At 35.8% G+C, this 27,109-nt stretch overlaps 1 protein-coding gene across 8 annotated transcripts in view; it reads right to left on the bottom strand.

Annotated features, from left to right (window-relative positions):
- Positions 1 to 27,109, bottom strand: part of FER (FER tyrosine kinase) — a 468,410-nt gene that overhangs the window by 206,962 nt on the left and 234,339 nt on the right. For 7 of the 8 annotated variants that reach the window (XM_059063150.2, XM_067031423.1, XM_059063147.2 and 4 more), the window contains one exon: positions 20,367 to 20,489. The exons of the other annotated variant lie outside the window; for it this stretch is intronic. In XM_059063150.2, the coding sequence (XP_058919133.1) occupies positions 20,367 to 20,489 (123 nt within the window). The remainder of the gene's footprint in view (positions 1 to 20,366; positions 20,490 to 27,109) is intronic. 8 annotated transcript variants of the gene reach the window in all.

Raw genomic sequence — 27,109 nt, 5'->3', positions numbered from 1 at the left:
TGCAGAGCACAGGCTCCGGACGCGCAGGCTCAGTGGCCATGGCTCACGGGCCCAGCCGCTCCGTGGCATGTGGGATCTTCCCAGACCGGGGCACGAACCCATGTGCCCTGCATCGGCAGGCGGATTCTCAACCACTGCACCACCAGGGAAGCCCTAAAATAATTTTAATACTACGAAATAAGTGATATAATTATGGCTTGTGCAGAATTCTATGGAAATACAGGGAAAGGAGAATCTAATTTGAACCGGTGGGGTTAAGAAAGACTTTAGACAGGAAATGACACGCAAAATATTACATCCCAGGAAAAGACAGCAGCATTACAGAGATCGAAAATTGTGAAACAGCAGATCCCATTCTGAGAAGTGAAAGGGATTTTGGCAAGCTGCAACTTCAGACATGTGAAGGACTGGTGGGAAAAACAACTGGAAATGCTGAAAGGAGCTAGATGGAAAAAGGTCCTTGAATGCTAGAATGCTTCAACCTGAGCAACAGGAAACAAAGATGCCTTAAGAGTATTTGAAGCAACTCCCAGACCTGATCAGTTACTACGTAGACATCCCAGACATCTAAGCCTGGCATGAGAAGCAAGGGACTCTTTACAAGTGTCTTCGGACCCATTTCGATGTTGGCCCCAGCTGAGGTAGCAGCAGCAAGGAACAATACAAGAGGTAACAGACTGGAAAGCCATTTATGAGGCAAAAGTTTCAGGAATTCATGACTCATTAACTGTGAAGACTGAGGATTATATGAATATTCCCAATATTTTTTTTTTTATATCTTAAATGCCTAAATGGATGGTGTTAACAAAACCAAGATTGAGAAACATGGCCATGGGGGGAATGAAGGAAAGAAGCAGCATGAGTTCATGTTTGTATATGTTGACTTTGAGGTTCTATATTCTTTTTTTTTTTTTAACATCTTTGAGTATAACTGTTTAACAATAGTGTGTTAGTTTCTCCTTTACGACAAAGTGAATCAGTTATACATATACATATGTTCCCATATCTCTTCCCTCTTGCATCACCCTCCCTCCAACCCTCCCTATCCCACCCCTCTAGGTGGTCACAAAGCACAGAGGTGATCTCCTTGAGCTATGCGGCAGCTTCCCACTAGCTATCTAATTTACATCTGGTAGTGTGTATAGGTCCCTGCCACTCTCTCACTTCGTCACAGCTTACACTTCCCCCTCCCCATATCCTCAAGTCGATACGCTAGTAGGTCTGTGTTTTATTCCCATCAAACCCCTAGTCTCTTCATGACATTTTTTTTCTTACACTCAATATATATGTGTTAGCATACAGTATTTGTTTTTCGCCTTCTGACTTACTTCACTCTGTATGACAGACTTCAGGCCTATCTACCTCATTACAAATAACTCAGTTTCGCTTCTTTTTATGGCTGAGTAATATTCCATTGTATATATGTGCCACATCTTCTTTATCCATTCATCTGATGATGGACACTTAGGTTGCTTCCATGTCCTGGCTATCGTAAATAGAGCTGCAATAAACATTTTGGTACATGACTCTTTTAGAATTATGGTTTTCCCAGGGTATATGCCTAGTAGTGGGATTGCGGGGTCGTATGGTAGTTCTATTTGTAGTTTTTTAAGGAACCTCCATACTGTTCTCCATAGTGGCTGTATCAATTTACATTCCCACCAGCAGTGCAAGAGTGTTCCCTTTTCTCCACACCCTCTCCAGCATTTATTATTTCTAGAGTTTTTGATGATGGCCAATCTGACTGGTGTGAGATGATATCTCATTGTAGTTTTGATTTGCATTTCTCTAATAATTAATGATGTTGAGCATTCTTTAATGTGTTTGTTGGCAATCTGTATATCTTCTTTGGAGAAATGTCTATTTAGTTCTTCTGCCCATTTTTGGACTGGGTTGTTTGTTTTTTTGTTATTGAGCTGCATGAGTTGCTTATAAATTTTGGATATTAATCCTTTGTCAGTTGCTTCATTGCAATTATTTTCTCCCATTCTGAGGGTTGTATTTTGGTCTTTTTTATGGTATCCTTTGCTGTACAAAAGCTTTTAAGTTTCATGGATCTCATTTGTTTATTTTTGTTTTTATTTCCATTTCTCTAGGAGGTGCATCAAAAAGGATCCTGCTGTGATTTATGTCATAGAGTGTTCTGCCTATGTTTTCCTCTAAGAGTTTGATAGTGTCTGGCCTTACATGTAGGTCTTTAACCCATTTTGAATTTATTTTTGTGTGTGGTGTTAGGGAGTGTTCTAATTTCATACTTTTACAGGTAGCTGTCCAGTTTTCCCAGCACCACTTATTGAAGGGGCTCTCTTTTCTCCACTGTATATCCTTCCCTCCTTTATCAAAGATAAGGTGACCATATGTCTGTGGGTTTATCTCTGGGTTTTCTATCCCGTTCCATTGATCTATATTTCTTTTATTGTGCCAGTACGATACTGTCTTGATTACTGTAGCCTTGTAGTATAGTCTGAAGTCAGGGAGCCTGATTCCTCCAGCTCCATTTTTTATTCTCAAGATTGCTTTGGCTATTCAGGGTCTTTTGTGTTTCCATACAAATTGGGCATTTTTTTGTTCTAGTTCTGTAAAATATGCCAGTGGTAATTTGATAGGGATTGCATTGAATCTGTAGATTGCTTTGGGTAGTAGAGTCATTTCCACAAAGTTGATTCTTCCAATCCAAGAACATGGTATATTTCTCCACCTATTTCTATCATTTTTAATTTCTTTCATCAGTGTCTTATAGTTTTCTGCATACAAGTCTTTTGTCTCCTTAGGTAGGTTTATTCCTAGATATTTTATTCTTTCTGTTGCAATGGTAAATGGGAGTGTTTTCTTAATTTCACTCTCAGATTTTTCATCATTAGCGTATAAGAATGCCAGAGATTTCTGTGCATTAATTTTGTAACCTGCTACTTTACCAAATTCATTGATTAGCTCTAGTAGTTTTCTGGTAGCATCCTTAGTATTCTCTATGTATAGTGTCATGTCATCTGCAAACAGTGACAGCTTCATTTCTTCTTTTCTGATTTGGATTCCTTCTATTTCTTTTTTTCTCTGATTGCTGTGGCTAGAACTTCCAAAACTAGGTTGAATAAGAGTGGTGAGAGTGGGCAACCTTGTCTTGTTCCTGATCTTAGTGGAAATGGTTTCAGTTTTTCACCATTGAGAACAATGCTGGCTGTGGGTTTGTCATATATGGCCTTTATTATATTGAGGAAAGTTCCCTCTATGCCTTCTTTCTGCAGGGTTTTTATCATAAATGGGTGTTGAATTTTGTCAAAAGCTTTCTCTGCATCTATTGAGATGATCATATGGTTTTTCTCCTTCAATTTGTTAATATGGTGTATCATGTTGATTGATTTGCGTATATTGAAGAATCCTTGCATTCCTGGAATAAACCCCACTTGATCATGGTGTATGATCCTTTTAATGTGCTGTTGGATTCTGTTTGCTAGTATTTTGTTGAGGATTTTTGCATCCATGTTCATCAGTGATATTGGCCTGTAGTTTTCTTTCTTTGTGACGTCTTTGTCTGGTTTTGGTATCAGGGTGATGGTGGCCTCATAGAATGAGTTTGGGAGTGTTCCTCCCTCTGCTATCTTTTGGAAGAGTTTGAGAAGGATAGGTGTTAGCTCTTCTCTATATGTTTGATAGAATTCACCTGGGTAGCCATCTGGTCTTGGGCTTTTGTTTGTTGGAAGATATTTAATCACAGTTTCAATTTCAGTGCTTGTGATTGGTGTGTTCATATTTTCTATTTCTTCCTGATTCAGTCTTGGCAGGTTGTGCATTTCTAAGAATTTGTCCATTTCTTCCAGGTTTTCCATTTTATTGGCATAGAGTTGCTTGTAGTAATCTCTAACATTCTTTTGTATTTCTGCAGTGTCAGTTGTTACATCTCCTTTTTCATTTCTAATTCTATTGATTTGAGTCTTCTCCCTTTTTTTCTTGATGAGTCTGGCTAATGGTTTATCAATTTTATTTATCTTCTCAAAGAACCAGCTTTTACTTTTATTGATCTTTGCTATCATTTCCTTCATTTCTTTTTCATTTATTTCTGATTTGATCTTTATGATTTCTTTCCTTCTGCTAAATTTGGGGGTTTTTTGTTCTTCTTTCTCTAATTGCTTTAGATGCAAAGTTAGGTTGTTTATTCGAGATGTTTCCTGTTTGTTAAGGTATGATTGTATTGCTATAAACTTCCCTCTTAGAACTGCTTTTGCTGTATCCCATAGGTTTTGGGTCATTGTGTCTCCATTGTATTTGTTTCTAAGTATTTTTTGATTTCCTCTTTGATTTCTTCAGTGATCACTTTGTTATTAAGTAGTGTACTGTTTAGCTTCCATGTGTTTGTATTTTTTACAGATCTTTTCCTATAATTGATATCTAGTCTCATAGTGTTGTGGTCAGAAAAGATACTTGATACGATTTCAATTTTCTTAAATTTGCCAAGGCTAGATTTGTGACCCAATATATGATCAATCCTGGAGAATGTTCCATGAGCACTTGAGAAAAATGTGTATTCTGTTGTTTTCGGATGGAATGTCCTATAAATATCCAGTAAGTCGATCTTGTGTATTGTATCATTTAAAGCTTGTGTCTCCTTATTTATTTTCATTTTGGATGATCTGTCCATTGGTGAAAGTGGGTGTTAAAGTCCCCTACTATGATTGTGTTACTGTCGATTTCCCCTTTTAAGGCTGTTAGTATTTGCCTTATGTATTGAGGTGCTCCTATGTTGGGTGCATAAATATTTACAATTGTTATATCTTCTTCATGGATCGATCCCTTGATCATTATGTAGTGTCCTTCTTTGTCTCTTGTAATAGTTTTTATTTTAAAGTCTATTTTGTCTGATATGAGAATTGCTACTCCAGCTTTCTTCTGATTTCCATTTGCATGGACTATCTTTTTCCATGCCCTCACCTTCAGTCTGTAAGTGTCCCTAGGTCTGAAGTGGGTCTCTTGTAGGCAGCATATATATGGGTCTTGTTTTTGTATCCATTCAGCCAGTCTGTGTCTTTTGGTAGTAGCATTTAATCCATTTACATTTAAGGTAATTATCGATATCTATGTTCCTATTACCATTTACTTAATTGTTTCGGGTTGTTCTTGTAGGTCTTTTCCTTCTCTTGTGTTTCTTGCCTAGAGAAGTTCCTTTAGCATTTGTTGTAAAGCTGGTTTGGTGGTGCTGAACTCTCTCAGCTTTTGCTTGTCTGTAAAGGTTTTAATTTCTCCATCAAATCTGAATGAGATCCTTGCTGGGTAGAGTAATCTTGGTTGTAGGTTCTTTCCTTCATCACTTTAAATATGTCCTGCCACTGCCTTCTGGCTTGTAGAGTTTCTGCTGACAGATCAGATGTTAACCTTATGGGGATTCCCTTGTGTGTTATTTGTTGTTTTTCCCTTGCTGCTTTTAATGTTTTCTTTGTATTTAATTTTTGACAGTTTGATTATTATGTGTCTTGGCGTGTTTATCCTTGGGTTTATCCTGTTTGGGACTCTCTGTCCTTCCTGGACTTGATTGACTATTTCCTTTCCTATATTAGGGAAGTTTTCAACTATAATCTCCTCAAATATTTTCTCAGTCCTTTTCTTTTTCTCTTCCTCTTCTGGGACACCTATAATTTGAATGTTGGTGCATTTAATGTTGTCCCAGAGGTCTCTGAGACTGTCCGCAGTTCTTTTCATTCTTTTTTCTTTATTCTGCTCTGCAGTAGTTATTTCCACTATTTTATCTTCCAGGTCACTTATCCGTCCTTCTGCCTCAGTTATTCTGCTATTGATCCTATCTATAGTATTCTTCATTTCATTTATTGTGTTGCTCATCGTTGCTTGCTTCCTCTTTATTTCTTCTAGGTCCTTGTTAACTGTTTCTTGCAATTTGTCTATTCTGTTTCCAAGATTTTGAATCATCTTTACTATCATTATTCTGAATTCTTTTTCAGGTAGACTGCCTATTACCTCTTCATTTGTTAGGTCTGGTGTGTTTTTATCTTGCTCCTTCATCTGCTGTGTGTTTTTCTGTCTTCTCATTTTGCTTATCTTACTGTGTTTGGGGTCTCCTTTTAGCAGGCTGCAGGTTCGTACTTCCCGCTGTTTTGGGTGGCTGTCCCCAGTGGCTGAGGTTGGTTCAGTGTGTTGAGTAGGTTTCCTGGTTGGGGGGACTAGTGCCTCTGTTCTGGTGGATGAGGCTGGATCTTGTCTTTCTGGTGGACAGGTCCACGTCTGGTGGTGTGTTTGGGGATGTTGGTAGCCTTATTATGATTTTAGGCAGCCTCTCTGCTAATGGATGGGGCTGTAGGCCTGTCTTGCTCTTTGTTGGGCATAGGGTGTCCAGCACCGTTTGTTTCTGGTCCTTGAGTGAAGCTGGGTCTTGGTGTTGAGATGGAGATCTATGGGAGATTTTCGCCACTTGATATTGCATGTAGCTGGGAGGTCTCTTGTGGACCATTGTCTTGAGGTTTGTTCTCCCACCTCAGAGACACAGCCTTGACACCTGGCTGGAGTGCCAAGAGCCTTTAATCCACACGGCTCAAAATAAAAGGGAGAAAAAATAGAAAGGAAAGAAAGGAAGGAAGGAAGGAGGGAGGTAGGGAAGGAAGGAAGGAAGGAAGGGAGGGAGGAAGGAGAAAGGAAGGAAGGAAGAGAGGAAGGAAGGAGGAGACAAAAGAAGGAGGAGAGGAAGGAAGAGAGGAAGGGAGGAAGAAAGGAAGGAAGGAAGGGAGGAAGGAAGGGAGGAAAGAAGGGAGGAAGGAAGGGAGGAAGGAAGGAAGGAAGGAGGGAAGGAGGGAAGAAAGGAGGGAAGAAAGGGAGAAGACAAAATAAAGTAGGACAAAATATAGTTATTAAAATAAAAAATAATTATCAAGAAGAAAAATTTCTATTAAAAAAAAAAAAAACCAAAAAAACGGGTTGGTCTAACACTAGGACAAATGGTGAAAACAAAGCTATACAGACAAAATCTCACACAGCAGCACACACACACACACTCACAAAAAGAAAAAAGGGGAAAATAATAGTATATCTTGCTCTCAAAGTCCACCTCCTCAACTTGGGATATTTCGCTCTCTATTCAGGTTTTCCACGGATGCAGGGCACTTCAAGTTGACTGTGGAGCTTTAATCCGCTGCTTTTGAGGCTGCTGGGAGAGACCTCCCCCTCTCCTCTTCGCACAGCTCCTGGAGTTCAGCTTTGGACTTGGCCCCGCCTCTGCATGTAGGTCGTCCGAGGGCATCTGCCCTTCGCTCAGACAGGACGGGGTTAAAGGAGCAGCTGATTTGGGGGCTCTGGCACAGGCTGGGGGGAGGGAGGGGCACGGATGCGGGGCGAGCCTGTGATAGCAGAGGTCGGCGTGACGCTGCACCGACCCAAGGCGCACCGTGTGTTTTCCCGGGGAAGCTGTCCCTGGATCACGGGGCCCTGGCAGTGGCGGGCTGCATGGTCTCCTGGGAGGGGCGGTGTGGAGAGTGACCTGTGCTCGCACACAGGCCTCTTGGTGGCGGCAGCAGCAACCCTAGCGTCCCACACCCGGCTCTTTTGTCCGTGCCAACAGCCGCGGCTTGCGCCCGTTTCTGGAGCTTCTTTAAGCGGCGCACTTAAACCCCTCTCCTCGCGCCCCAGGAAGCAAAGAGGGAAGAAAAGGTCTCTTGCCTCTTCAGCAGCTCCAGACTTCAACCGGACTCCCTCCCGGCTAGCCGTGGTGCACTAACTCCTTCAGGCTGTTTTCACTCTGCCAACTCCCGACCTTTCCCTGGGACCCAACTGAAGCCCGAGGCTCAGCTCCCAGCCCCGCCCGCCCCGGCGGGTGAGCAGACAAGCCTCTCGGGCTGGTGAGTGCTGGTTGGCACCGATCCTCTGTGGAATTTCTCCGCTTTGCCCTCCGCACCCTGTTGCTGCGCTCTCCTCCGAGGCTCCGAAGCTTCCCCCCTCCGCCACCCGCAGTCTCCACCCACGAAGGGGCTTTTAGCGTGTGGGAACCTTTCCTCCTTCACGGCTCCCTCCCACTGGGCAGGTCCCGTCCCTATTCTTTGTCTCTGTTTATTCTTTTTTCCTTTGCCCTACCCAAGTACGTGGGGAGTTTCTTGCCTTTTGGGAGGTCTGAGGTCTTCTGCCAGCGTTCGGTGGGTGTTCTATAGGAGAAGTTCCACGTATAGATGTATTTCTGATGTATTTGTGAGGAGGAAGGTGATCCCCGCGTCTTACTCTTCCTCCATCTTCTCCTGAGGTTCTATATTCTTATATATGCATTCCAAAGGGACAGCAAAAGGAAAGGGGAAAAAAAAGAGGCAAGGAAGAAGGGCTAAATTGTGCAGATGAACAACGATCCAATTAGGGAAAATTCTGAATGGATTACTAACCCTGCATTGATTCACAAAAGCAAAAAAAGTATCACAGATTTTTTTTAACATCTTTATTGGAGCACAATTGTTTTACATTGTTGTGTTAGTTGTTGCTGTATAACACAGTGAATCAGCTATATGTATATATGTATCTTCATATCCTCTCCCTCTTGAGTCTCCTTCCCACCCTCCCTATCCCACCCCTCTCGGTGGTCACAAAGCACCGAGCTGATCTCCCCATGCTATGCAGCTGCTTCCCACTAGCTATCTATTTTACATTTGGTAGTGTATATATGTCCATGCCACTCTCTCACTTAGTCCCAGCTTACCTTTCCTCCCCCTCCCCGTGTCCTCAAGTCCATTCTCTACATCTGCATCTTTATTCCTGTCCTGCCCCTAGGTTCTTCAGAACCTTTTTTTTTTTTTTTAAGATTCCATAAATATGTGTCAGCATACAGCATTTGTTTTTCTCTTTCTGACTTACTTCACTCTGTATGACAGACTCTAGGTCCATCCACTACTCTCTGTGAGGCCCTTCACCCATATACCCTCAGTCAACCTTCACAATTCTTGGATGCCTTCCTTGAACCATCAAGGTAAGATGTCCTTCTTATGTCCTCTAAAACACTATATTTCCTCTAGAATAGGATTTATCACCTCAATCAGTACCTAATATAATTTATATTATAAAATAGGCACTCAATATTCACTGAATGCTAATTAAAGAGATACAGGCATGCTTAAAACCTGTGAATTCCTAGAAAATTCTGACCTATTTACTTCAGATGAACACTGATGACCTTCCAGAAATCCTACATTCAAGATTGCAAGGAGTGAAGGAGTCTTTTAGAAGTTATTCCTAGAGAAGACTTTAAAAACTCTATGACTCTCTCACAGTTCAGTGTTATGGACATTAAAAAGTGATTCTCATGATCTCCCACTGAAGTGATTTGATTCCAAGGGCAAAAAAAGATATAGATTTATTATTTAAAAGAGATCATAGCACTACTAGAAAGTATAAGTAAAATCATACCTCTTGAGACCACCGTTACAAAATATTTCTAATAATAAAACCATAAATCAGTAAGGGCCATGATTTGAACATGAATTTCTTCATGTTCAGAAGAAATTATAACTGATCTTTGTTGCTCTTGAGTCTATTTCTCATTAAATAATTATCAATCAAGATCCAAGGATGTCCACGAGATTATAATTTCCCATTATGGGTATTTCTGTTATTAGACCTTATTTTTTGGTATAATTTTAATGCATGCCAGTGTTTATATAAATAACAGAAATAAAACCTTTAAGTTTTATTTTCTCTAAGGCTTATATATGAATGAGGCTTTTCATTTTAAAAAATTACTTGAAGATATCTTTTTAATGTCCTTGGTCTTTCTAATTTAAATCCTATTATTTCAGTGTCATTAGAATTCTTAGTATGCATATTTAGTCTCTGTAAAGTAGGATGTGGGACAAATCTTTTGTGGCACAATTAAATTGTCCCCCTCAAGGACAACATAGCAGAAGGTGAGCACTAATTTAGTTAATATGGTAAAGAAAGATAAATGGTTCTTTTAAAAAGTGAAAACAAGCACTGCCAATTCTTGTATTTCATTTTCACTTTTGAAGTGGGTTAAAACAGGACAATAATTTGCATATAAGAAATATCAAATATTACATAAGATTGCTTCACCATTTAAAAGTTAATATCAGAGAGAAATCTCAGCAAGTTGTCAAATGAATTTTATGGAACCAATCATAGTTCATAGTAGTATAAAATACTTATAAACTGAATAAGAGAGCATCAGAAATATTTCCTATCTGTACTTAAAAGTATTTATGAAGTTTGCAAGAGCAACATAACTACATGAAAAAGTAACTTGTAATATAAAGCAATAAAAGAAGGAAATGAAAATATGACAAAAAAGCTATTATACTAAAAGAACTGAAATGGAGTGTGTGATTTCCAAAGAGATCTCATTCATAAATCTAAACCATGCTCCACTTTGGAAACAGTAAAAGCTAACATTTTTATATTATTCTAAAAACAGAGTACTAAGATCTTTAAGTTATAATTTTTTTCAAATATTATATCAATCATTTATTAAATATCTAGATTTTCTCAAAAATAATGACAAATATTTAGTGAATTATGCATTATACACTGTGAGATACATGAAGAGTGAGTAAAACTATACTTCTTGCTCTCAAGGAGCTTATTGAATGGGGATGTCAAACTACAAAATGAACAATAACAGCAGACAATAGAGTAAGTACCCTAACTACCACAAAGTTAGATGTGAGCCCAGAAGAAGAAGATGTTTTTTATGGAATACTCCATGAACATCTATATTAAATAAAGTTGACTATAATAAAATGGAAATTACACATCATCATTAGAGGTTTTCTACCTCAGAAGTTTTTGTGGGCTGCAGGCTGTAGAGGCAGAGATAGGAGAGTAGTCATAAGGATAAGGGGTTGTGTGACTTATGAGACTAAACCAGCATGGAAGCAACAGGTCCCTCTTCTCTCTCTGCCATATTCTACTTCTTATCAACTCACCTCACTCACCCCTTACCACCTCTCATGTGTCCCTCCTATTCTACTGACCACTTCTATCCTGGCTTGAATTATAGAAGAGCCAACATTAAGAACACTCTGTTGGAATGCCTTTGTCTTTTAGTTGGTAGAGACAGGTTGTTTTCCAGATCTCACTAACTTAAATCCATTGTACTCTGGGGTTTTTAGAACATCAAATATGTTCTCAATGTCTAAGTTCAAGATTTGGAAAGTAAGACAGTAAAAGAGATGGTAAACCTCCATTAAATTATACAGAAAAGGTAATTTATAAAATTTTAAAAACTCAATTATTGGCAACATATTATGGACTTTTTTTTTTTTCCCCATAAGGGCAATATGAATGAAAACAACACTTCAGCAAAACCTCATTCCATGTTAAGGTTTTTTCACTCTGTGTGAAAAACTTAGCTAAATGTTAAATTGTTCAGGTATATAATTAAGAGAGAGATTTATAAATGTCATAGGTGTGATCTTTCAGTTAAACTTTTGATCTCCTGTTTAAACTTTTTACTGTATTTAATGCTAATTTTATTACTATTTTGATCATAAATCTGGATCCTAGAATTTTACTATTCTGTTCAGCAAAAATTGAAAGTAGACAAAAAATTCCAATGCAAAATGTTTTTCATTAAGTTGTATAAAATACAACTTAATATTATGCCCTTGGCTATTATTAAAGGACACTAAAAGAAACAACCTATGAAATCTGTCCTTAAACTTTTGCAGAAATGTTGTTAAGGACACTGTTATATCCAAAATTCCAAGAGAGAAATTTCCTTTAGAAGTTATTGGTAGTAAAACTTCACTTTAAACAAATTAATGGCTTACAGCTAAATTTCAAGCTCAACGTGGAAATTATTATAGGTCTTTAAGAAACTGCATTTTGTATTTTATTTACTGTTGTTAAATTTTCAGTATCAATTATTTTTCCATGGTATTGATAATTTGTTTCTATTTATATTTTAATATTATTCACAGAAATATAATTTGGATATGGCTACACAAGTTCTTTGTGAAACACAGTAAAATCGAAATTGATTTCTTTCTGTACCTTAAATTCTACAAGCAATTAAAAGGCTGGATAGGCTTCAGTAATTTAGTGAGGTATGAGATATTACCAACTACACTTTAGATGTGCTTAGTTCACATCCAACCCTTGCTTGTAAACCTTCAATGAAATGGCACTTTCCATAGATAAATCCTAATCATGGTAGTCAAGGCTCTCAAAAATCTAGCTTTAACCTAAACTTTTCAGATTACTCATCTTTTAAATCGTCTGCTTCTGTCAAGTGAACTGATCTTGCTTTCCTTAAAACAAGTCTCAGAATTTCCCAAGTTTTAGATTACTTCCTTACTATAACCCCAAATAATTTCCCTAGTCTTTCTGCCTATTCTCAAGACCTACTTCAAGTCTATCTTTCTCTATGAATCATTCCTAGGCCATATGTTTTTCTAAATTCACTTATCACTACTTTAAAAATCCTTTATATAAGTATTTTTCAAACTGAGGTTCATAAAATCAACTTTTTGGGTGTAGACTTTAAAGAAATATAATAGAGTGCATCACATCAAGAAACATGAAAAGTTGCTTTGTAAAATGTGTCTCAGTTATAAACACACATACATACCAACGTTTTCAATTTTTTGTGTCCTGGGTCTCAATATAAAATGCAATTTCTTTCTATGCATTGTGTTAAAAAAAGTTTTAGAAACACTGTTTTACAGTGTTCTATTAAATATTATCATATAATATGGTTTTAGAAAATTTTTAACATTACAAAAATAATATATTCAATGAAAAAAAATTTTAACTACACTTAAGCCAAAAAAATACTTTTTTAAAATTAACTTTTGAAGTGGTAATACACTCACAATATTTTTTAAAAGTAAAAAATATCAAATTTAGACTCTAAAAAGTTTCCCTTAACACCTCTATTGCCATTTCAACCTCCTCCCAAAACATGTAACCCCTGTTATACATCAACATCATTATTAGTTTGAGTATATAAAATTTCTTTATCATATAAAAGCAAATTCAGACATATAATCTTATACTCACATATGTTTTTTTTTTTTTTTTTTTTTTTTTTTCGGTACGCGGGCCTCTCACTGTTGTGGCCTCTCCCGTTGCGGAGCACAGGCTCCGGACGCGCAGGCTCAGCGGCCATGGCTCACGGGCCCAGCCGCTCCGCGGCATGTGGGATCTTCCCGGACCGGGGCACGAACCCGTGTCCCCTGCATCGGCAGGTGGACTCTCAACCACTGCGCCACCAGGGAAGCCCTCACATATGTTTTATATAAAAGATAACATAATATATACTGTTTTTTTTAGCTTAATTCCTTTTATTAGCAATATATCTTGGAACTCTCTCCAACCAGTACATAGATGCTTTCTCATTCATGGTATTCTATTGGATGAGGTACCATAATTGATGTTACTAGACTGCTGTTAATGAACGTTTAATTATTTCCAATCTCCTGATATTACAAACAATGCTGCAGTGATTAACCTTATACTGATATCATTTCATATATACACAAATATAACTAAAGGATAAATTGTAGAAGTGTTATTGCTAAGTCAAATGTATATATGTTTTATAATTGTTATAGATTCTGCCACATTGCCTTCTACAGAGTTTTTTCTAATTTATACCCCCATTGCCAAATTATCTAAGGGTCTTTATTTGCACATCTTTGCCAAGAAAGTGAATTATTAAACTGTGAGTTTATGCCAATCTGATAGGTAAAAAAAAAAAATCTCATTATAGCTTTAATTTTCCTTTATTCTACTGAGTAATGTAATCATCTGTCGTATTTTAAAAGCCATTTGTATTTTTATTTTTTGAACTATCCACTCATGACCATTGCCAATTTTGCTACTTGATTATCTTTATTTTATTAATTTCTAGAGGTTCTTTATATATTAAAGAGATTAGTCCCTAGTGGTATGGGTTTTCTTGAATAGATTAGCAAGTATTTTAATTTTCTGTTGATCTCTTAAAAAGAAGATGGGGCTTCCCTGGTGGCGCATTGGTTGAGAGTCTGCCTGCTGATTCAGGGGACACAGGTTCGTGCCCTGGTCTGGGAGGATCCCCATGCCGCAGAGCGGCTAGGCCCATGAGCCATGGCCGCTAAGCCTGCGCGTCCAGAGCCTGTGCTCCGCAACGGGAGAGGCCACAACAGTGAGAGGCCCACGTACCACAAAAAAAAAAAAAAAAAGCAGTTATTATATATTTTGTTTTCCCTTTTTCTAATTCATTCCTTTATGCTTTTACCTTTGTTAATTTCTTTCTTCTGCTTTCCTTTTATTTAACTGTGGATTTTCCCCCTAATTTTTTGAGTTGGATGCTTAACTCATTTATCTCATTCTTTTTGTTTTGTCAATGTTAAGTTTTTAAGCCTCTGAATTTTCCTCCAAGGGCAGTTTCATCCGCATCTCTTAAGCTATGTATAAAACTATTTTCCCCACACGTGTCCTGCATTCATTGATGCAAGCAAGGAATATAGAAATCTAGGGTAAATTCCTCCCTTTCAACAGGTATTTTTGCTGGAGCTTGGTAAGATCTATAGCAACTTGGTTCTTTGATCACGTCTTTTCTTAACTTTGTGCTACACAACTTCTGCCCAATCTAAGGTGCTTTTGGCTACCTAAACATGTACTTTTAAGTCTGTGGATAATATAGAGCTCTTAGTTTCATGAAAAATGCAGTTTATAGATTTTTTTATTTTGTTATTGTTCTTTTGTTATTGTTCTATGGTTTCAAACAGGGAACAAGGAAAAAATGTTAAGTTATGCAACCCTGTTCATACCAGAGATCCTCTTATATATTTTCTTGTATATTTCTACATTTCCCAGGGTCCATACATATATAGAAGATTTTGTAAATACTTTAAAATGATGAAACAATACACTTCAGGCAATGTTTGTGCTGTAAATACCAAATCCTATCTTTCAATCTGCATTAAAAAACTTCCAGTGACTTTTCTTTTAACCACTTGGGTGCCATCTGCCTAATCCTGTCATCCCTCATCTATTTATAGGATGGATAAGAAGAATATTCATATCTACCAAAAAACTTGGCTCCTCAGACTAAAAATATTATGATATTTAAGAAAGTCTGAGGAAGACTTATGCATGAAATACCTTTGAGAGATCACATAAGAAGAAACATTAGTGGTCTCCAAGGTCCATTAATTTTTTGAGTCCAACATTGCTCCTCCTCACAATTATCTGCTGGTAAATTTTGAGATAAAAAACTGAAAGTCAGTCTACGTGCTTTATGTTCTATAACAAGGTTCTTTTATTTTATTAAATGGAACAAGCCTAAAATCCAAGTTTAATTTGACTTCCCAAACTATGCTAAATGAAGGCTAAACATTCAAATATTTTCTGTATTTCTCTAGCACAACATGCTATTATAGTTCTTGTTAGACTAAGTTTCATATGGGATGGGATCATAACTGTCAAGTTCACTGTTACATACTGCTAGAATACCGAAATACAGAAAAAATTGTTCTTGAACTACTGACGTTACTAAGACTATAGATTAAAATTTATGCTAGCTGGGGTTGCAGTAAAAAGACGATGAACAGAACAGAATCATTTTCAGGTCACGACTCTGAAATTTACGAGAAATGTTGTTTAGGTTCATTACAATCTCTGAGTTTCCTCACCTAATAATGGGGATAATAATAATAGTTCACAGTTGTTGAAAATATTTTTAAAATAATAGAAGTGGAGTGTTATCAACAGACTATACATTCAATAAATGTATTTTTTTCTTCCTTCACAATTTAAAATCTTCCAAATTTGCCTTCTGTTATGATATATTTGTCCTGTAAAAAATGTTTTTAAGCAGGAAGGTATATGGTATTTTACAGTTTCCAAAATCCACAGAGAAAATTTGACATTTCCTGAGTTACATCCTTTTATAAAAAAACAGTCATCTGGTAAGTATTGGAAGAAGTATTACTCAAGTATAAAGTAAAATGAATAGTCTTTAAGTGATCTGATTCTTTAAAAAAATGAATAGAGTACCTAAATTAAAAAGTCAAGCTCTCCTCTCATAAACTGTTCTTTGTTTGCATGTTTGATCAAGAATGCTGTTATCGGGCTTCCCTGGTGGCGCAGTGGTTGGGGGTCCGCCTGCCGATGCAGGGGACGCGGGTTCGTGCCCCGGTCCGGGAGGATCCCACATGCCGCGGAGCGGCTGGGCCCGTGGGCCAGGGCCGCTGAGCCTGCGCGTCCGGAGCCTGTGCTCCGCAAAGGGAGAGACCACAACAGTGAGAGGCCCGCCTACCAAAAAAAAAAAAAAAAAAAAAAAAAGAATGCTGTTATCAGGAACCTGTAACCTTATGACAAGTTAGTTACAGTCACAGAAAGATTTACTCTCCTCACAAAAATGTGTTTCTAATATTTTGCCATGCTATACCAAATTCTGGTCAAAAAGCCACAATTACTTGATTTAAGCTGGCAGGCAAGTCCTTTGTCTAAGGTTCAACTTAGCAACTCACTCCTAACTTGCCTGAATTTAATCATGAACTTTAACTTCCATTCAAAAAGAAAAAAAGTTTTTAAACAGCTAAATCTGAAGAAATATTAAACTTAACAAACTTTCAAGGCACCATTTAAATGTTAAAGTTGAACTAGATGTCTTCCTTACTTATATCTTACAAAGACCTATATTTTACCTAAAATCCCAGCTCTGTCACCTGATATTACTGTTTAATAATTTACCTTTTACAGAGACCTATATTGCTATGTTAAAAACTTTTTCAATTTGACATTTTATGGAATCAAAGACTCTTCTTTTCCCTTAAGCCCGCATCCATGTTCCTTAAAATAAACATTTTTTTCTCTAAAGTCTCTAAAATCTAGACTCTACAATGTAGACAGATAATGGTTAAGAACACAGGCTTGAATCCCAGCTCTGCCTCTTAAGAGTTGTGTTATCTTGTGCAAGTCATTTACCATTTAAGCTTCAGTTCCTGATTTATAATTGAATGAGGTTAAAAACAATACTTACTTCATAGGAATATATACAGTTAATGCATATAAAAAGCTTGGAAGTACCTGGCTTCTAGGAATTGGTCAGTAAATTAAATTCTTCAAAAAATATTTACTGAACACCTACTAGGGGCTAGCACTGTTCTAGGTACTGCAGATATAGTTGCACTGATTATTAAATGTAATTCTGGCCATTATGGAACTTACATTTCTCTTGGGGGAGACAGACAACTAAAAATACATCATACAATATAATGTCAAGTAAACATAACCATAACAAACAGAAATTAAGAAGAGGGAAACATAAGGAGGTAAGGTGTTATTTCACACATGGTAGTCAGAAAAGGCTTCTCTGATGAAATGACATTTGAACAGAGACTGAACTAAATAAAGAACAGGCCCTGTACATCCCAAAGTGTTTCCTAATTATAAAGATGATGATTATGAGTGATCAATAACCCGTGTACAACATGACCTTCACTCCCATATCTTTACACAGGCTTTGGGAGGTAGTGTAGGAGAAATCAGCCAGTGGAGGGTGGGCATGAGTGGGTAGGGCACTCATTAGCTTTATTATCATGAGAGTGTTAAATACTTTCTCTAATTTAGATTGCCTAGTTTCCTGTACCTCTGGAGATAAGAAAGAGACTACCTTGGCCACTGTGTCCTCTAGTTAGGCATATGATGTTATACATACATTCTCATGGGTAAGAGAGAAATAAATGGAAAGAGAGAAGTAAGTTACTATAAACAGAAATTATATTGAGACTAAAATAGCATTCTTTATGTAGGCTAAAAATGAAGTCTGGCAAGATGGAAATTAGATGTTTTATAGCACATTATATGGTCAAAGACATTAACTTCTTACACAAATTAAATCAAGAAAGAGATTCCAGTTATAAGAGTACAAATACTTCCCAAAGGAAGATACATAACAGATAATACCACCAGAAAAAAATCCATATCAATTTGTTCTCCACTCATAATTGAAAATTATCTACTTTCACAACCTCTGCTTTGTGATTTTCTTTTAAAAAAGTGATATGATTCTTTAAATCAAGTGCATAACAATATTTACCACACACTGAGATAATTACTTGCATATTTCAAATATCAGTACTTTAGATCTTTAGGTTAATAGTCAGCTAGATTAACTTTAAATTTCTACCTCATAAAACAATCATATGTAGCCCCTTAATCTTCTATAGCTTTCAGTTTAGTTATTTTCTTAGATAGTGCTATAAAATGATGGGATATTCAGCTCCACAGCCAGTGCTGGGGCTTTGGGAGAAAGAGAATAACTGGCTATGTAACAGTCCAGAAAATCTACTCCATTTATCTAAGTTCATTTCATGGACAATTTTATATTATGAGGGATATAGCTTTATTTGCAATTATATGCTCCTACCCAAGCCCAGATGAGCATTTTTATGTGCCTCTATTATGGCTTTGATCTCTCAGTTTAGACCTGGCTAAGCAAGGAGACAATGCAAATATTAGGTTGGCTTGTGAAATGAAACGTCACTATCTCTGAAAACTCAGGTGTATCTCATTAACCTAACACGGCAAAAGGTATCTTCACTGCAGTGAACTTTATTTCATATTGGGATATACTGGAATTGAGTTCATACTTTCACATGTACAATTAAGTATACAGAACTCCTGTCACTTAAAGTGCTGGAGGAAGGGCAGTGGTGAAGAGATGTCAAAGGACCCCCCCAGATTTATGGTTTGAGCAGCTGGGTATTTGGTGGTACCACTTATTAAAAAGGAAGAACAGGGCTTCCCTGTTGGCGCAGTGGTTGAGAGTCTGCCTGCCGAAGCAGGGGACACGGGTTTATGCCCCGGTCCAGGAGGATCCCACATGCCGCGGAGCGGCTGGGCCCGTGAGCCATGGCCGCTGAGCCTGCACATCTGGAGCCTGTGTTCCCCAACGGGAGAGGCCACAACAGTGAGAGGCCAGCGTACAGCAAAAAAAAAAAAAAAAAAAAAAAAAAGGAAGTACAAATTTTATACTTAAAAGTGATAAACTCAGTTTTAGGTGAAAAGTAGAAAAGTTTTAGATGTGGGAAAGATATATGTCTGAGCTGGAAATATAAATTTTCAAGTCACTGATTTATTAATAGTAAATGAAGCCATGAGAATAGATGACCTTAACTAAAAAAAAGAACTCTTAGAATTCTGTAAAACAACAGCAGTTATTCGTTGATGAAAGAGAAAACATTAATAGACCTTTTTTTTTTTTTTTTTACTAGAGATAAAATATGACAACCTGTTCCAGACTAAAGGAGAATTTTTATAGGGTTTTTTTTGCAATTAAACATAAAAAAAGTGACTGGAAAAATATGAACAAAGAATGAACCCATCTCATAATTCTAGAAAATTATGCAAGAAGGACAATTCCTTAGCCACAGAATTAATATTTAGCAACTGACTGTTGAAAATCTTCTGTGAGCACAATGTTAAAACTCAGCCCCTCAATAAAGACTGAGTAATATAATACAAGTACAAATACAGACACTATGTTCCAGACTGACAAAGGGAAATATAACAATTGTTTTTTAGGTTTTAAATTTTAAAAGTTTTTTAAATTTTAGGTGAATTTGGATTATATACTAGCATTCTTGGGAATAACACTTGCTTCATATTGAAAGTCATCCCTAGATATGTAAACCTCAAATCAGCAAATATTAAACTACCAGGTTTTATGACTTTCCTATTTCTACACTGTTCTTCACATGAGACGGCCCCCAAAGGAAAGGGACTTTTGTTAACCCCAACCCAATTCCTGGAACATTAAAAGTGCTCAGAAATTAAGCCAGCTCCATTGTTCCTCCCAGGCCAGGCCCCACAGGTTTTATCTTAGAAACACAAAACTGCCTCATACCCATTCCCTACCTCGCAAATCTCTTAAAGCTCATGAAAGCAATCTGTTCTGTGATATATCTTAGAGGTAAAAATGACCTATAACAACCTCTCACCCAGCTACCTGATTGTACATAGTGAAGTTATGATTTACTGCCTTTGTGAAGAGTAGTGTAGTTTAAAAAAATTCCAGTGTCTTATAATATATTGTAACCTTAACACCCAAAATTAAAATTCTAATTTACTCTTGATTGCTGGACATTTTTTTTGACTTCTACATCTCAGAATCTTTTATAAACTGAGCCTTTAAAGTCTGAACCTTATAGTGTGAAGGAAGGCCTCAAGTCTTTCAAGAAAAACTGGGAAGGAAAAAGAAAAAAAACAGGCCATTTGCAAACACTGAATAAAAAGGTAACCCATCTCCCATCTTAATAAAACCAAGGAAATTCCATGTTTTGACTATAATTGTTTCCAAACTTCTATAAATAATCTAAGAACTTTATTTACTGTGGGGAATAACTCATGAAGCAGTCTCAAAAAAACAAAAGGTGAATATATATAGCACCTACCTTAGGAATAGGATTCAGCAGAACTACACCTGATTTCTTAGTGATGACCTGTTTTGTTGTATAGTGATGGTCTATAAGTTGAGGGATATTTGAAAACCCAGTGCCTTCAAAACGATACATGTTCTGGAGAAAGGACAATAAAGTAGAATAAATATGAAGACATTGCTTCAGCAACATTACATTCATCAATAAAGTTCCATTTAAGAAAAACTATTATTGCAAAACAATGTGAAGATACTGAACACTACTGAACTATTATACACTTAAAAATGGTTATGATGGTAAAAATAAATAAATAAAATTCCAACATGCTAAAAAAATTTACCTTTGCATCAAGAAATTAATTTTCATAATGACTAAATATAATTCAGATTGTTAAAAAATAAAAAAGAAAAGAAGAAAAAGAAAAATTTACAGACCTGGAATGCATTTTGCTAAAATAATAACCAAAGGAAATAAAGCACGGGATACATTTAAGTTAAGGAACAAGAAATATGTGTATATATGTGTGCTTATATGTACCATTTGATAAAATTTTCAAGATCAAAAAAAATGTCAAAAGGTTGAGGAAGTATATCTAATATAATAATAAGTTTTTTAAGAATACCTCTGGTGATAATTTATTTCCCTTTTATCAATACAGTATTGATTGGTTTTTCTGCACTGGGGTTATTCGTGTATTATTCTTTCATCAAAACCACACAGTCATTCACATTCACTTACATTTGATAAAGAAATAAAATGCAGCAGACACAAAACTGCATATATCAGCATAGTCAAATCGTAGTACTTTTTTATTTCAAAACATCAAGTTAGTAACATTTTGCCAAACCCTGTCAAGACCTCTTTTCTCTGTCTTCATATTTCAAACAGGCATGTAGGTCAATAATCATAAGGATGAATTGATGGCAATAAGTTTAGCAAAGAAAATAATATCTTATTGGGCCTATTTTTCAATGCAAAAAGCGTTACAATACAGTGTGATATAATAAAGGCTTCCATTTGATTGTTCACAAAGAATTCACCTGTATATATACGGGTGATGTGTACAAATACAGATACAAATGTGCTCCATTTTAAGAAAACTCTATGCTAAGAGATAAGAAATTTCAAAACTCTCTAAATTTGGATACTATTTATATTACTGGAAGATTATTTTCCCAGTTAAAGGAAAAAAAATGCCAAGTTCCTTTTCCATAATATAAAATTAGATTCAATTTACCAGAATCTAATTTAAATACAACTTTTAAATGAATATTTCCATTTCGTCAAGTGAGGAACAAACATGCATTAGCCTACTTTAACACTTAACTATATAGTTCAACTCAAGGCAGTTTGTGCTAGGGTCAATTCAAGGCAGTTGTTAATAAACTGACTAAAGAATTGTTGCATACAACAGCCAGACCTGTTATATTAGTAAAGATACATAAGAATATTTCACACTTAGGACAGTAGTCTATTACTAGATGTGCAATGCACTGAGAAATTTCTCTCAATGCCTCAGTTTATTTCAAAACAAATAATATTTGGACATCCTCACAGAAAAAGTGTGAGGCCTGAACAAGTATTAACATGCAAACCACTGCTTAGTGTACAGTACATAGTACACACTCAATTATTAAGTCATCATACAAATAATAAACCTTGGATTACAAAAATAATTTCAAATCTGGATATATGATAAGAAACATTTTCAAAGGATGCTTAAAAGTGTAAATTACATGTTCTCAAGGAATAATGATTATCTGTAAATAACCAAAAATCCTAGAAGGCATTCTTATATGAAAATAAGATATGAAGAAAGGTAAAATGTTATAGATGTGTAACATGTAATAATAACAGTAATATCTGAACCAAATATATGGTCTTGTATACTTGAAAGTTCCTGAGAATAGATATTAAGCACTCCCCCCCACACACAAAAAAGAGTTAATTACGTGGGATGATGGATGTGTTAATTACCTTGATCTTGGCAATCATTCTACAATGTGTACCAAATCATCATGTTGTACACTTTAAATATATACAATTATATTTGCTTATTATTCCTCAAAGAAGTGTGTGTGTGTGTGTGTGTGTGTACACACACACACACACACACACACACACACACACATACACTGTTTCTCCCTTTATCTTTCTTCAGTCTCTTAATAAAGAGCCAGGAAATCCTGTTATAACTGACCATTCCATTATTTCGCACAAAATTTTTACCTCCCTCAGAATAAAAGCCTAAGTCTTTACCATGGTCTTTAGGGCCCTCTAATCTGTCCTCTATCATCTCTCTCACCTCATCTTTTACCAAATCCCCCATCCCCCCACTCCCCTCCAGCCACACTCATTTTCTTCTTGTTTTATAAACACACTACACACATTCCCTCCTCCGGGAGTTTACACTTGCTGCTTGAAATAGCTCCTTGGATGGCCGTTTGGGTAATGGCTCCCTTACTTCCTTCTAGTATTTCATCAAATGTAACCTTTTCAGTGAGGTCTACTCAGGCCATCCAATATCCATTTTCTCACCCCAACTAAATTTCTTACTTCCTTTTCCTTACTAAATTTTTCTCCTTAGAATTTATCACTATCTAACATCACATATATTTTACTTATGTATCTTGTTTATTGCCTATCTCCTCCTCTAGAATATAAGCTCATGAGATGATAAATTTTTATCTTTGTTTTGTTCATCAGAGTATCCCTCTGCTCAAGAACAGTGCCTGGCATATATTGCCTGGATAAATAAAAGTGTGTTAAATAAATGAAATGCAATGCATATAAAATGACTATAAAGTTAAAGTAGGACAACTTAACATAGAAATGAATACTGGAAAGTTCACACACTCACACAAACTCAAGATGTCCCTGTAGAACGTTTAATAAAAAGTAAGTAATGAGATGAAGTTCACACAGAATGAAATTTTAAAATCAGCCACTAGTGTCATAAGGCCTTATATACATTTCTAGTATACCTCTTATAACTAGACAAAAAGAGAGTAAAATCATAGGAATTTTCAGTTTCCCTTTCTTAAGAACGTATCTAGTTTTTAATCTAAAGGTAGTTTTCTGCCATTGACGCAGTAATCATGATGAACTAACACAGTGAGTAATACAAGCAGCAGTACTTCCTTCATGGGCTAAAACGAGAAACTGATTCCTAGCAAGTATTTGTTTAAAACAATTCCTCTGACATCAGTGAAGTTCTGATTCCTAACACAGTGCAAAAACCAATTAACTCACTTCCTTAAAGATGAAGATAATGTAATGAATCTAAAAATGATGCTATGGCTGTTTGCTTATAAAGTTCACCTAAACAACTAAGGTCAAGAATAATACATTCATGGAACCCTCATGCACTGCTGGTGGGAATGTAAATTGGTGCAGCCACTATGGAAAAAAGTTTGGAGTTTCCTCAAAAAACTAAAAAGAGAACTACTGTATGATCCAGCAATTCAACTTCTTGGTATTTTTCTGAAGAAAATAAAAACAGTAATTAGAAAAGATACATGCACCCCTATGTTAACTACAGCATTATTTACAATAATCAAGATATGGAAGAGACCTAAGTGTCCATCAATAAATGAATGGATAAAGAAGAATGCATAAAAAACAAGATACACACACACACAATGCAATATTACTCAGCCATAAAAAAGAATGAAACTTTGCCATTTGCGACAGCATGGATGGACTTAGAGGGTATCATGCTAAGTAAAATAAGTCAGAGAAAGACAAATATTATATGTGGAATCTAAAACACAAAACAAACAAGCATAACAAAATAGAAACAGACTCATAGATACAGAGAAGAAATTGGTGGTTGCCAGAGGGGAAGAGGGTAGAGGGATGAAAGAAATAGGTAAGGGAGATTAAGAGGTACATATTTCTAGCTAAACAACAAATAAGTCATGAGGATGTATTATACAAGATAGGGAATATAGTCAATAATATTGTAATAACTTTGTATAGTGACAGATGGTAACGACTTATGGTGATCATTTTGTAGTGTACACAAATATCAAATTACTATAATGTACACCTGGAACAAATGTAATATTAGAAGTCAACTGTACTACAATTAAAAAAAAAAAGAATACATTCACCAAAAATGTTGAAGACTTGTTTCTTGATATATTCAAAATTTTGAATATTACATTTGACTTTGTACAAATCTGTGTAAATTTCTTATAGTTCAGATGACCTGAGGTTGGGTTCACATATAGAGAATTCTTTTTAAAGTTTTTCTACATGGCTTTACTAATAATGTGACAGAGAGAATCCATATTAACTTTCAAATAAGAGATTTCTCTTTGGAGCTACTAATGATCTCTTATGTGAATTCCAAAAGAAGCAATAAAAAATAGTAGTAAAAAATAAATTTCTATAAATTCCTACAAAGATCATTTTGTTGATAGTCATTTGTATTACATTTTAAAAAACCATGTAATATATCATTAAAAAATAAGAAGTATAAATAAAAAATATGCTATGAGTCAATCTTTGTAAAATAAGAATTACATAGTTGCACATAATTAAAATATATTTTTAAGATCTCAAAGAATATACAGTGAGCCCGTAAGGGGGTATTAACTGTGAAGCACATGTTCCATGATACATATTTCTGAATTTTTACTAAGAGTATGCATTATTTTTGTTTTTAAAACATTCACTATATCTAGAATTCATTCCTGATTTATCACTGTGCTACTTAAGACTCAATCATGCATATAGATGAAAAACAATAAAAAGTAGAATCAGATTTTGTTGCTACACATATTTCCAGAGGACTATTATTATGCAAGGAAGTCAGACAGAACAGAATAAGCACACAAAAATGAGAAGGGGATTCAATGACTGTGTAATTTGAAATATTATGCCTGAGTAGATCTCCTGAAAAACCATCAAGGATAAGCACCAATAAGAAAAAAATAAAAAGGAAAGAGGAAAAATCATTTCTGAAAGAGGCCAAGATGAATAAGCTGAATAAAAACAAAAGGCTAGACCACTCCTTTTTTGGGTAATACCCAACAATAAAAATGTAAAACATAAATTTTAGCTTTCTCAAATAAAAAAAGCACATTGAATAGTTAAACCAGTAAACAGGAAGGATTGTTGGGGAATCTGAGGAATAAACTTAATAAGATTTTGGTATGTCTTTTCCTAGTTAACTTTTATTCATTCTTCAGATGTTATCTCAAACGTAACTTAAGTTTTCCAGTTAAAAGTGTTCATAGCACTGTGTATCTTTACAGTGCTTAAAAGAGTTTATAATTACATATATTGTGTGTGATTTACGAATGACCGTGAGCCTCCCCACTAGACTGTAAGCTCCACCATTATATCTCTGGGTCTTAAAAGTACTCACTCAATTAGTATTTCCTGGAAACTAATTAATTAGGTTTTGGAATGGCTTTGCTTTACTGTTAAGAAGGAAGTCTCCTAAGTCCCTAACTGTGTGTCTGGGGCACAGAAAATGATATCTTATGCTGATTTCATTTTGACTTCAAGGAATGTATTACCTTCTCTTGAATCTTTGAATGGCTGGAGTAAAACAGTTAAAATAATCTTAAGTGTACAAGGATAAGAACACAAACTTGGAATTGTCATACAAACAAGTTTGGGGTCTGTATATACTTTCACTTAGTCTTTCTTAAGATCCACAGTATGAATTTAAAAGGTAGTTCAAAGAGCCTAGACACTGTGGCAAAAAAAAACAAACAAAGTAAACCTGTCTGGTACATTCAGAGACTACATCCATCACTTCAAAGTGAAACTCAGCACATGCTACACATCCAATAGATATCTGTTGAATGAACTGATGATACAATACACTGAGCTACCCAATTTCACATAGTAACTACTCACAGCCTCCACTTCTGTGCTATTTTTGTTTTATTGGCCCGTATCCCTGGACTCTATAGAGTACTTGCTCAATTAGTATTTTTTGATTGAAATGAATGAAGAAATAAAAAAGGATGATATGCCATTACATAGAGGATGTTCCCCCAGGTTTTATTTTAAAATATTTACTATGTTGTGATTTTTCAATTCATCACCAGATGTTAATTCAAATGTTTGGCTCAATTATCCTTAAATCTGCATCTTTAATATTTCTCTGTTCATGAATTCTACTAATGTCTCACCTACCAGGTCTTAAGCTCACCAAGCAGTAGGCCATACATTTTCAGTTTCACCTCCCTACACTGCATAACATGATACTCTGCCAAAATGTGTTTTTAGCAAATATGTGCCAGATAAATAAAATTAGAGAAATATGAATTGGTATTTTCCTATTAATAATAGCAGAAAAAGTTTTTTTCTGAAGTACTTTGTTTTATCACTTCTTTTTGTTTATCTTATACAAAAGCAAGGATTTGATTATATATTAACTTATCAAATGAAACAATGCTATTTGAATCTCTATGAAAATCTGTCAATATTTATGACAAAAGATAAACAGTTTTAGGTACAAACTCTAACTGTGGCTTTACATCAAGCACCATAAACAGGTTAGTAACTATGGAATAAGTCAGTAAATAACACTAGAATTACACTGAGATTCAGATACTTAGCTATGCTGAATATATCTGGCTTTATGAAATTAATGTAAGTAGTGTCCAATAAAAAGTACAGTTCTCCTTGCTTGAACTAGCTAAAACAACAGATATTCTCTGCTAGAGTAGTAAAAAATGTAAAAATCTAAAGTATCTGCATCCATCTTGATCAGTCATAATGTTCACAGCATG

Source organism: Kogia breviceps, chromosome 4 (assembly GCF_026419965.1).
Source record: "Kogia breviceps isolate mKogBre1 chromosome 4, mKogBre1 haplotype 1, whole genome shotgun sequence".
Lineage (NCBI taxonomy): Eukaryota > Metazoa > Chordata > Mammalia > Artiodactyla > Physeteridae > Kogia > Kogia breviceps.
The sequence above is the reverse complement of the archived record's forward strand: the minus strand, read 5'-3'. Positions and strand labels throughout refer to the sequence as shown.